General features: G+C 41.8%; 1 protein-coding gene across 5 annotated transcripts in view; it reads right to left on the reverse strand.

The window, feature by feature from the left end:
• Positions 1–6,981: 6,981 nt before the first annotated feature.
• Positions 6,982–13,395, reverse strand: part of LOC115154364 (ubiquitin carboxyl-terminal hydrolase 25) — a 72,743-nt gene continuing 66,329 nt past the window's right edge. For all 5 annotated transcript variants that reach the window (XM_029700524.1, XM_029700527.1, XM_029700526.1 and 2 more), the window contains one exon: positions 6,982–7,791. In XM_029700524.1, coding sequence (XP_029556384.1) covers positions 7,619–7,791 — 173 coding nt within the window. In that variant the 3' untranslated portion in view covers positions 6,982–7,618. The remainder of the gene's footprint in view (positions 7,792–13,395) is intronic.

Here is a 13,395-nt window from a genome sequence, read left to right on the forward strand (position 1 = left end):
TTTACATACAGCAGGTTTGCTAAAGGACCAAAGAATTTGGTCTGCTTCGTGTTTTCTTTTTTTCCATGGAAAAAAATATTGCGATACTGCCAAGTCTCTGTCTGTCTGACGGAGGGTCCTGTTTCATTGCATCAGATGAATTACAATGTGAACGTATTCACTCTGGAAAATAAACAGAAAAACAAGTGGCAGCCAGGAAGCATGCACCACCCTCCTCCCACACAGTAGGTATTATTATTCAAAAACTCAGCCAGTAATACAAACCAAACATGTAAATGATAACAAAACCCTCAACAACAGGAAGTGTTCCAGGAAGTGTGGTTAATCCCAGACCCCATAAATGCGATACACAATCACTAGCGGCAACAGTGCAAAAATGATCTCTATATAAAACAGAGTAATAATAATAATGTCAATGTTTAACCACACACATAAAAGCACAACTAAATTGAGATCAAAGTAATTCAACAAAAAATGAATATTTTTCACTGAAATTATCACTAAATTCACAAAAGGAAAAATGTTTAACCAGCCATTTAGGCTGTTCTCAGAGCAGATAAAATCCCTTTCTGAGGTGGTTACTCACATACGCTCCTAGTGTAAACAAAAGCCAATCACAAGATAATTCTAAGGGTAACATGAGTGCTTGGATGGGAGTAGCCTATAGATCCAATAAATATTCTGAGTATCAAGACAAGAATGTGTGTGATGCACGCTGAAATAAGATGATTACGTCATTATGTCCCTCAACAAATATTAATGGCCTTGTGAATGCACGCGCACACACACGCACACAATAACCCCTGGTAGGTTATTGTTTGAGAGCAGAGGGTAAAAGAACAGACCGACAGCTTGCATCTCACCTCATATCAGTATTGGGTCTTATGACAACGGTCGCTGCAAGTCAGAGCCAGAGCAGTAGCTCATTGATTCTGAGACAGATGCCATCCACATCGGCTAGGGGATGGAACAGCGTGTCAGGTGTCACAGGACGTCTAGACGATCAGAACAATAGAAGCATTGCCATGGAAACTGCTCTCTTATCAGCGGAGTGTGGTGGTCAACAATGGGAGAGAAGTCATTTAACAGATACATTCTGTCTGGCCCTTTGAAAGCCAGACCAATTTTAAAGAAAGCGCTCAGAAGGGATTAAAAGGGAATAATTCACTGAATGGAGTGATGGATGCATTCGTTAACCTAATAGAGTTTAAGCAAGGTTACCCTTTTAGGATTATGTTTTAAGTTTAATTTAAGAAAAATAAAAATGTGACTTTGTAAGCTTGGCCCTACCTCATGGAGTTGTCATTACAGTAGCCTAGACCTAATTGTTGCCAAAATGTGCTTTTTGGTGTTCATTTAAGGTTAGCAGTGTGGTTACTGTTAGGTTTAAAATCACATTTTAAGAAGAGACATTGTAGCAATAGGTGGACTTTATGACTTTGTAGCTGTGGCAACTAGTGACGACCCTAATTGTAAAACCTTAACATGGTTCAATATATTTTATACCTAATATAGATCAGCTTGATAGGTAGGAAATCACATATTTTGTCCTTCCAAACTTCAAATATCAAAGCACTTCTACAAAAAAAGACATGACTTGAGAGATATGGCACGCAGCTTGCCCAGAGGCCACAATTACTAGGCCTAGCTAGCCAGGATATTGGTTACCTTGGTTAGCCTGGGCTTGGTTTCCTAAAAGCATCATAGCACTACGATCATCATTAGTCCATTTAGTTTTAACGGAATTAAGATGATCTTAGTGCTACCATTCCTTTGAGAAAGCCAGCCCTGGTATTATCAGAGGTCTGTTTAGAAACACCTGAGATATTTCTATTTCTTCCCGAAATGTTATTGTCAAAACATTTTGCCACCAATTCAAACCAGGTCTAAAGTAAACTGGCCATAAAAAAGTATGTTGTGTGCAGCCAGTGCTGTTTACCTTTCTCACGACTGTGCTCATGGTTTCAGCTCGTGCCATCTCATCTTCTCCGTGTGTTACCACACCTGCACACCAACAACTACACTGCTCAAAAAATAAAGGGAACACTTAAACAACACAATGTAACTCCAAGTCAATCACACTTCTGTGAAATCAAACTGTCCACTTAGGAAGCAACACTGATTGACAATAAATGTCACATGCTGTTGTGCAAATGGAATAGACAACAGGTGGAAATTATAGGCAATTAGCAAGACACCCCCAATAAAGGAGTGGTTCTGCAGGTGGGGACCACAGACCACTTCTCAGTTCCTATGCTTCCTGGCTGATGTTTTGGTCACTTTTGAATGCTGGCGGTGCTTTCACTCTAGTGGTAGCATGAGAACCCACACAAGTGGCTCAGGTAGTGCAGCTCATCCAGAATGGCACATCAATGTGAGCTGTGGCAAGAAGGTTTGCTGTGTCTGTCAGCGTAGTGTCCAGAGCATGGAGGCGCTACCAGGAGACAGGCCAGTACATCAGGAGATGTGGAGGAGGCCGTAGGAGGGCAACAACCCAGCAGCAGGACCGCTACCTCCGCCTTTGTGCAAGGAGGAGCAGGAGAAGCACTGCCAGAGCCCTGTAAAATGACCTCCAGCAGGCCACAAATGTGCATGTGTCTGCTCAAACGGTCAGAAACAGACTCCATGAGGGTGGTATGAGGGCCCGACGTCCACAGGTGGGGGTTGTGCTTACAGCCCAACACCGTGCAGGACGTTTGGCATTTGCCAGAGAACACCAAGATTGGCAAATTCGCCACTGGCGCCCTGTGCTCTTCACAGATGAAAGCAGGTTCACACTGAGCATGTGACAGACGTGACAGAGTCTGGAGACGCCGTGGAGAACGTTCTGCTGCCTGCAACATCCTCCAGCATGACCGGTTTGGTGGTGGGTCAGTCATGGTGTGGGGTGGCATTTCTTTGGGGGGCCGCACAGCCCTCTATGTGCTCGCCAGAGGTAGCCTGACTGCCATTAGGTACCGAGATGAGATCCTCAGACCCCTTGTGAGACCATATGCTGGTGCGGTTGGCCCTGGGTTCCTCCTAATGCAAGACAATGCTAGACCTCATGTGGCTGGAGTGTGTCAGCAGTTCCTGCAAGAGGAAGGCATTGATGCTATGGACTGGCCCGCCCGTTCCCCAGACCTGAATCCAATTGAGCACATCTGGGACATCATGTCTCGCTCCATCCACCAACACCACGTTGCACCACAGACTGTCCAGGAGTTGGCGGATGCTTTAGTCCAGGTCTGGGAGGAGATCCCTCAGGAGACCATCCGCCACCTCATCAGGAGCATGCCCAGGCGTTGTAGGGAGGTCATACAGGCACGTGGAGGCCACACACACTACTGAGCCTCATTTTGACTTGTTTTAAGGACATTACATCAAAGTTGGATCAGCCTGTAGTGTGGTTTTCCACTTTAATTTTGAGTGTGACTCCAAATCCAGACCTCCATGGGTTGATAAATTGGATTTCCATTTATTATTTTTGTGTGATTTTTGTGTTATTTTTGTGTGAAAAAAGTATTTAATAAGATTATTTCTTTCATTCAGATCTAGGATGTGTTGTTTAAGTGTTCCCTTTATTTTTTTGAGCAGTATATTTTTCATACACGAGCCTTTTTTCATTCGAAAATATTTTGAGTAGTCTCATAATTATTGTTTAAACTACAGTTAAAGCTGTCGACTTAATGCGATCTTACAGTGACCAATGGTCAGGAGAACATCACTCATCACTGTTTTAAACTCGGCTGTTCAGTACATTGTAGCCATGAGTTGATCTGAAACCCCCGCCAAAGAAATCAGTATCATATACAGTACCATAGCTTTGGGACACAAAATTGAGAGATACAGACTCCCAATGTTGTGTCCCGAAACTAACAGTACCACTGCTGCTAGCTTGACATTTGTGATTTCTAAAGTTTGAGTCACATTACCTTCCGAATTATTTTGTCAGACAGGCAGTGCTTGACTTGGACTGAAATAGGTGCCGGTATTTTTTTGTGCGGTTTACATTGAGGTGCAGAAGCTCCACAATACTTATGAGCTAATATTCTATAAGACGAACAGGAGCTTAAGCAGTAGAACATTTTAGTTGCTGGTACTCAGCTCCGGTGAGCTCCGGCCCAAGTCAAGCACTGCAGACGATGTTCTTCATGATTAGCCCACAAACGAAGGATGTATTTTCCCTATCACCCGGAAACTTCACTAAATTGCATCCTTTTTTTTTTTTTTACATCTAAAGATCAACAAAGGGTGCGTTCGTAAAAAGAGAGCAGAATAACTGATGAATTGATTAAAGCTCAACACCATTTTAATATGGCCGGTGTCAGTAAACGTCGACATAAAACGCGTAATTAAATTGTTGCCATCAGCAGTTAGTCACCAACGCTCTAACATGGAAACAGCCTAACCAGCTCTGCTAGGTGGAGTAACATCGTCAGAGTGAGGTGTTCTCTTATTTGTATCTGGAAGTAGCAAGCTAGTCAAGATTAGCCACTTAGCTTGGGTGCTTGACTGCTATTGTGAGGTCAGAACACTTGGATCAACCCTACTCCTCGGCCAGAGCGTCCAGTGTGCGCTCTGAACGCTCCGAGAGCGAAACGAGAGTGCTCTGAAATCGGAGTAACTAGCCAGAGCGAATTTACTAACGCACCCTTTAGTACGTCAACTTATTAAAACAAATTATGGAAACATTTTGGGGCACGTGATGTCACCGCAGAACTATAAAGCTCCACTTCACATTTAATTCTAAATGTCTGCTGCTTACAAAATGTTTCAATCTATAATAATAATACTTTTTCTTTGTTGCACAATGATTGTCCACACTTTCAAGAATGCTTGAATTGCTTCACCATGCTTTCTTTTCTGTCAAGTTTCACCATCCAATTATTTCAGGTCTACAGGAGTGCAAGTTTCAACATGGCATGGACCATGGCGATATATTGGCACATGAGAACGATTAGAATATGGCAAATGAGTCATTTTACCATGACATTGTTGAATACTCGTTTCTGACTGGCTTGAAGGGCATTTTAGAGTGTGCATTATTAAAGCAATAAGGTCAAGGGGGTGTTAAATATTGTCAGTATACCACGGCTAAGGGCTGTTCTTAGGCCTGTTCTTAGCACAATGGAACGCCCTTCGCAGTGGTATATTGGCTATATACCACAAACCCCTAAGGTGCCTTATTGCTATTATAAACTGGTTATACATGTAATTAGAGCAGTAAAAATTATGTTTGTCATACCGTGGTATATGTCTCATATACCACTGCTTTCGGCCAATCAGCATTCAGAGTTTGAACCACCCAGTTCATAATCCACAAATTACCACCTGCTAAACCTAATGTTGAAATGCTTATTTACTCTGTTCCATTTCACTGCGCAATCCAGTCTCATCAATCCTGCCAGGCAATTTATAAACTCGATCTCCACTATAAAAAGCATCTAGACATTCTCTCCCATTTCTTTGACTAGCATTTGGTTTTCAACAGGGAGATTTGTATAAACCTTGCTGTCTGTCTCTCCAACATTTGCAACATTGAAATTCGATCTCCAGCTGTCCCATAGTAATAAAGCATCAGCAGTCAGGCAGCTGTTCTCAGCCTGTCGAAATCATGAATCAGCTGACATAATTTATAAGGATATATACAATGAAACGTCAATAGAAAACAGGTTTTAAAAAAGGAAACAAAATGCAGATGCGGTCTTTCCAGCTTCAGTTTGAAGTGATTGTGTTAGCTGTGTTGTTGGCTAGCTCCTCTGAATAATAGTCAGGATCAGAGAGCACTTTTAGTTTATGGATGTATCCAAATAAATGTCACTAGAAAACAGCTTAAAAAAACGCAAATGCAGTTACTTTGCTGTTATTCTGTCTGCACTGTTTGAAGTGACTAAGTAGCCAGACAGTATGGCAATGGAACATCATTATATCAATCATTATTAGAATTCAATGGCTATAGTTCATTCTTACATCTAACTAGCAAGTCTATTTGTTTGGTTAACAAGGTAACTACTGTAGCTATCTAGTCAACTACTTCAGTGAATGTTGAACACATTCTAGTGACAAATTAGTTAAAATATAGCCATGGTATAATTAAGCAATAAGCCCTGAGGGGGTGTGGTATATGGCTAATATACCAAGGCTTAGCCGTGGCATATTGGCCATATGTCAATAAGTGTTTTGTCATACCCATGGCATATGGTCTGATATACCATGGCTTTCAGCCAATGAGCATTCAGGGTTTGAAGCACCACGTTTATAATTCCTAGCGCGTCGTGGTACACACCTTCCATGTCTTCATTATTTTCCATAGAACGCATAGCTCCTCGTTGATTATCCCTTACCTATTCGTGCTGACTTTCACAGGCTACCTGAGATATGAAACAGTTGGTGGGAGGGCATACAGGCTGTCGCTAATTTAATAATGCACAACTTGCCAAATGGGTAATGTAAAACACTTCAATCAATGGAAACACACCCTAGCAGGCAATTTTGCAAACTTTCTAAATGTCAAGAAGGGGAAAAAAAAATCACTGGACAAGTTAATGGAAACATAACTACTGACAAGAAGCTACAATGTGGGGAATCGTAGGTCGCTTGTTTCAGCAAGTTTGAGCTTGTTCTTGATACCAGCTAGCTAACCAACAACTGTATGATGTATTTGAAAAACAAGTGCCCGTTTTGCAAATGTATTTATGTTTTCAATAAACATTGAACATGTTGTCAACTATTTAAGCCAACCCTGTCTGTTTTGCCCCATTGTTCCCCACGCTTTGGTTTTGTTGCTAAATGAAAGACCCCCGTCTAAAGGCAGTTTCTGATGTGTGCAAGTCATGATCCGAGGAACCAAAACACAATGGCTGACAAAGCATGAAGTGCATCCAAAAACAAACTCAGAGATGCACATGATTGCATTATGTCACTTCAGGAATAATGGAGGACATTGTGGTGTTTAGTGTTAGTGCAGAAATAAAGACATGGGACATCAGACAAAGGAAATACGTATTTGGCCTAAAAGGGCCATAAATAAAATTGTATTCTCGATTTATTAACAAGCCACAGAGTGTCCATGGATGTCTACCACAGCACTCAAAACTTCTCATTTTGGTGCAATCCCCAGACCCACTTGAGATACCTGAAGCCACAGATAAATCTCAAGTTTCTAATTTCGTCGCTTTAGAAAAAAAAAAAAAACACAATATAATACTGTACCAAACTAATGGCAGAGCAGCTGGGAGAAGCGGAAAAGGGATGTTTAAGAAAGGGCGGGGGGGGGGGACAAACTGAATGACAACAAAAAACAGCTACAAAAAAACCCAGCCTCAACCTCATTTAACAAAGCTTGGAGCAGCATGCGCTGGCTTTCAATCACTGCAAGATCGCCATTTTCACTACTTTTCCTGCTTCACTTTTTCCAACTGTCCGTTCATTCATACATTTTTCTGTTGCGTTTTGCTTAAAAAATATAATTGAAATTATTATTATTATTATAATGTTAAAACCTTTAGCAGCAAAAGAGAAACAGAGGAATAACAGCTAGCGACCCCTGGTTTATAAGGAAGGCATGGGTTAAAAGAGGTCCATGAGTGAGTGCCCGGGGGGCCGTATAGGGCCGTGAGGCTGCTGCTCCCCCAGCTCATCTCCCGTCTGCAGGCACCCGGCTCAGGGAGGCCATAACACGGCCGTAGCGCTCAACCAGCTCTAGGGTGGAGTAGGTGGGCAGCTTCGGAGGGTCGTGGAAGCTTTTGATCTCTGCCGAGCAGTCGAGTAACTTGGGGAGGAAGTCCGTCAGCTTCTCCTGAAGGTTGGCTGCAGCAGGAGGGGGAGAACAATGACAGAGAAATGTCAGAGAAAAAGAAAGATTGAAATAATCAATGTCCTTGCTTGCGTCACTCTCCAGAGTCACATCCAGTTACCAAACAGAAATCATAAGCTAAATATTTTCACTGTGATAGCACAAGCTCTTGGTAAGCATGCTCGTCTAGGAAAACACAGACTGAGTAAATCAGATGAAAGGGGCCCTAGTTGGTTGTTGATCAAAGAAGATACTGCTGGGTCAGTTTTATGAATCCAATATAACTTTTTCCTGGACTAGAGGCTAAGACTCCACTGAACCACTTTCTCTAAACTAACAATATGGGTAAAATTCTGCCAACACAAAGTGGGTATATCCCTGGTTGTTATGGCTAGGCTGGTCTGGCTGCTAATATCAACTCATTTGACCATGTCCCTGACCACACTTCATGTGCCTTTCAAATTAAACTAGAGCAGAATAACAACCAAACATTCAGTAGATCTCCAGTACCACACATCTATACCCCCTGGCCTCTATGCTCTTGTACCCCTTTCACACTATTGTGCTAAACCAAACCATACTGTGCTGCCTCGGATATGTAATTTTCGCATTGCAGCATGATTCAAGCAACTACAAAGGCTGCCTAACCAGGTCAGCGCAGTACAGCTTGGCTCAGTAGTGTGAAAATGCTCTTAGTTCCTTCTGTCATTGGACTTTTATGGACTTGGGAGATTAGCCCCTTAAGCGTGTAATATGGGCTAAAAGAGATACAAACAAACAAACAAACAAACAAACAAACAAACAAACAAGGGCTGCCCCCCCCAAAAAAAAAAAATCTGGGTCGACCTAGAGTTGTCAGTTCTTTTGACCAATCCATGAAATGTTAAAACGTGTGTTTTTCCATATAAACGCAGCAAAAAAAGAAACGTCCTCTCCCTGTCAACTGCGATCATTTTCAGCAAACTTAACATGTGTAAATATTTGTATGAACATAACAAGATTCAACAACTGAGGCATAACCTGAACAAGTTCCACAGACATGTGACTAACAGAAATTGAATAATGTGTCCCTGAACAAAGGGGGGGGGTCAAAATCAAAAGTAACAGTCAGTATCTGGTGTGGCCACCAGCTGCATTAAGTACTGCCGTGCAACTCCTCCTCATGGACTGCACCAGATTTGCCAGTTCTTGCTGTGAGATGTTACCCCACTCTTCCACCAAGGCACCTGCAAGTTCCCGGACATTTCTGGGGGGGAATGGCCCTAGCCCTCACCCTCCGATTCAACAGGTCCCAGACGTGTTTAATGGGATTGAGATCTGGGCTCTTCGCTTGGCATGGCAGAACACTGACATTCCTGTCTTGCAAGAAATCACGCACAGAACGAGCAGTATGGCTGATGGCATTGTAATGCTGGAGGGTCATGTCGGGATGAGCCTGCAGGAAGGGTACCACGAGGGAGGAGGATGTCTTCCTGTACCTGTCCCGCAGGTGTGATGTTCGGACGTACTGATCCTGTGCGGGTGTTGTTACATGTGGTCTTCCACTGCGAGGACGATCAACTGTCTGTCCTGTCTCCCTGTAGCGCTGTCTTATGCGTCTCACAGTACGGACATTGCAATTTATTTCCCTGGCCACATCTGCAGTCCTCATGCCTCCTTGCAGCATGCCTAAGGCACGTTCACGCAGATGAGCAGGGACCCTGGGCATCTTTCTTTTGGTCTTTTTCAGAGTCAGCAGAAAGGCCTCTTTGGTGTCCTAAGTTTTCATAATTGTGACCTTAATTAATTGCCTACCACCTGTAAGCTGTTAAGAGTCTTAACGACCATTCCACAGGTGCGTGTTCATTAATTGTTTATGGTTCATTTATGGAACAAGCATGGGAAAGTGTTTAAACCCTTTACAATGAAGATCTGTGGATTTATTTGGATTTTTACGAATTATCTTTGAAAGACAGGGTCCTGAAAAAGGGACGTTACTTTTTTTGCTGAGATGTGTATGTATGTATGTATGTATGTATGTATGTATGTATGTATGTATGTATGTATGTATGTATGTATGTATGTATACACACACACACACACACACACACACACACACACACACACACACACACACACACACACACACAGTTGAAGTCGGAAGGTTACATGCACTTAGGTTGGAGTCATTAAAACTAGTTTTTCAACCACTTGTTAACCTCTTTGGGCTGGGGGGGCAGTATTTTCACGTTCGGATGAAAAGCGTGCCCAGAGTAAACTGCCTGCTACTCAGCCCCAGAAGCTAAGATATGCATATTATTAGTAGATTTGGATAGAAAACACTGACGTTTCTAAAACTGTTTGAATGATGTCTGTGAGTATAACAGAACTCATATGGCAGGCGAAAACCTGAGAAAAATCCAACCAGGAAGTGGGAAATCTGAGGTTTGTAGTTTTAAGTGATTGCCTATCCAATATACAGTGTAAATTTGGTCAGATTGCACTTCCCAAGGCTTCCACTAGATGTCAACAGTCTTTAGAAGTTGTTTCAGGCTTCTATTGTGAAAGGGGAGCGAATAAGAGCACTCAAAGCAGATGGCCCAGGTAAAAGCCTTTAGTTTAGTCACACGCGGCCATGAGCTCCGTTCCCTTTCATTTCTAAAGACAAAGGAATTGTCCGGTTGGAATATTATTGAAGATTTATGATAAAAACATCCTAAAGATTGATTCTATACATTGTTTGACATGGTTCTACAAACTGTAATGGAACCTTTTTGACTTTTCGTCTGGACTTAGTGCCCGCACCTTGTGCATTTGGAATAGTGAACTAAACGCACAAACAAAAAGGAGGTATTTGGACACAAAGATTAACTTTATCGAACAAAACAAACATTTATTGTGGAACTGGGATTCCTGGGAGTGCATTCCGATGAAGATCAAAGGTAAGTGAATATTTCTAACACTATTTCTGACTTTTGTTGACTCCACAACATGGCGGGTATCTGTATGGCTTGTTTTGGTGGCTGAGCGCTGTACTCAAATTATCGCATGGTGTGCTATCACCGTAAAGCTTTTTTGAAATCTGACACAGCGGTTGCATTAAGGAGAAGTTTATCTATAATCCTATGCATAACACTTGTATCTTTCATCAAAGTTTATAATGAGTATATCTGTAAATTGATGTGGCTCTCTGCAAAATCACAGGATGTTTTGTAGGCAAAACATTACTGAACATAACGCGCCAATGTAAACAGATTTTTGGATATAAATATGAACTTTATCGAACAAAACATACATGTATTGTGTAACATGAAGTCCTATGAGTGCCACCTGATGAAGATCAAAGGTTAGTGATTCATTTTATCTCCATTTCTGCTTTTTGTGACTCCTCTCTTTGGCTGGAAAATGGCTGTTTTTTTTTGTGACTAGGCGCTGATCTAACATAATCGTATGGTATGCTTTCGCCGTAAAGCCTTTTTGAAATCAGACACTGTGGCTGGATTAACAAGAAGTTTATCTTTAAAATGGTGTATAATACTTGTATGTTTGAGGAATTTTAATTATGAGATTTCTGTTGTTTTGAATTTGGCGCCCTGCATTTTCACTGGCTGTTGTCGAGGTGGGACGCTAGCGTCCCACATATCCCAGAAAGGTTTTAACAAACTATAGTTTTGGCAAGTCGGTAAGGACATCTACTTTGTGCATGACAAGTAATTTTTCCAACATTTGTTTACAGATTATTTCACTTAGAATTCACTGTATCACAATTCCAGTGGGTCAGAAGTTTACATACACTAAGTTGACTGTGCCTTTAAACAGCTTGGAAAATTCCAGAAAATTATGTCATGGCTTTAGAAGCTTCTGATTGACTCAAATGATGTCAATTAGCCTATTGGAGGTGTACCTGTGGATGTATTTCAAGGCCTACCTTCAAACTCAGTGCCTCTTTGCTTGACATCATGGGAAAATCAAAAGAAATCAGCCAAGACCCAAGAAGAAAATGTTGGTTCATCCTTGGGAGCGATTTCTAAATGCTTGAAGGTACCACGTTATTCTGTACAAACAATATTATACAAGTATAAACACCATGGGAGCACGCAGCCGTCATACCGCTCAGGACGGAGACGCGTTCTGTCTCCTAGAGATGAATGTACTTTGGTGCAAAAAGTGCAAATCAATCCCAGAACAGGACCTTGTGAAGATGCTGGAGGAAACAGGTACAAAAGTATCTATATCCACACTAAAACAAGTCCTATATTGACGTAACCTGAAAGGCCACACAGCAGGGAAGAAGCCACTGCTCCAAAACCGCCATAAAAAAGGCAGACTACGGTTTGCAACTGCACATGGGGACAAAGAGTCAACTTTTTGGAGAAATGTTCTCTGGTCTGATGAAACAAAAATAGAACTGTTTTGTCATAATGACCATCGTTATGTTTGGAGGAAAAAGGGGGAGGCTTGCAAGCCGAAGAACACCATCCCAACCGTGAGGCACAGGGGTGGCAGCATCATGTTGTGGGGGTGCTTTGCTGCAGGAGGGACTGGTGCACTTCACAAAATAGATGGCTTCACGAGGAATGAAAATTATGTGGATATATAGAAGCAACATCTCAAGACATCAGTCAGGAAGTTAAAGCTTGGTCACAAATGGGTCTTCCAAATGGACAATGACCCTAAGCATACTTCCAAAGTTTCTATGGGAGGGCTTTGACCTCAATCCCATAGAAAATTTGTGGGTAGAACTAGAAAAGCGTGTGCGAGCAAGGAGGCCTAAAAACCTGACTCAGTTACACCAGCTCTGTCAGGAGGAAGGGCCAAAATTCACCCAACTTATTGTGGGAAGCTTGTGGAAGGCTACCCGAAACATTTGACCCAAGTTAAAAAAATGTAAAGGCAATGCTACCAAATAGTAATTGAGTGTATGTAAACTTCTGACCCACTGGGAATGTGATGAAAGAAATAAAAGCTGAAATAAATCACTCTACTATTATTCTGACATTTCACATTCTTAAAATAAAGTGGTGATCCTAACTGACCTAATGCAGGGAATTTTAACTAGGATTAAATGTCAGGAATTGTGAAAAACTGAGTTTAAATGTATTTGGCTAAGGTGTACGTAAACGTCTGACTTCAACTGTATTTGAATAAAATCAACTATATGTAGGCTACTGAGCTTGTCTGATGCTTTAAGAGACACAAATTACTTGAGTGAGCCAGAGATCCAGAAAGCCTAACCAAAAGCAAAAAAATCCTGTTCCTGACCCTCTTCCTCCCGCTACTGCTGGCTTTCGCACATTTGATGTTACGCTCCTAATACTGTAGGTACACCAGGGGTCGGCAACCTTTTCCATTTGGAGTGCCAATTTATCTTACCATTTCTACCAGTCTGCAGGCCAGTTATGATATTTATATGCACATTTTCGTGGAATAGTTTCATTGAATTTATAATGAAGGCTTCGTATCTTCGTATGGATGTATAACAGACTTTGTTTGTTTATTTGCCGTTTGAGGTGAAGAAAAAATTACTTTCAGAAGTTCCACAGTGGTGGTGAGTTAAGACAATCAGAAATATTATCAAATCCCCAAAATGGGCACATTTATAGGCCTACTATGTATAATCAGGTGCGTATCCTTACTCA

This window comes from Salmo trutta, chromosome 19, assembly GCF_901001165.1.
Source record: "Salmo trutta chromosome 19, fSalTru1.1, whole genome shotgun sequence".
In the NCBI taxonomy this organism is placed as follows: Eukaryota; Metazoa; Chordata; class Actinopteri; order Salmoniformes; family Salmonidae; genus Salmo; species Salmo trutta.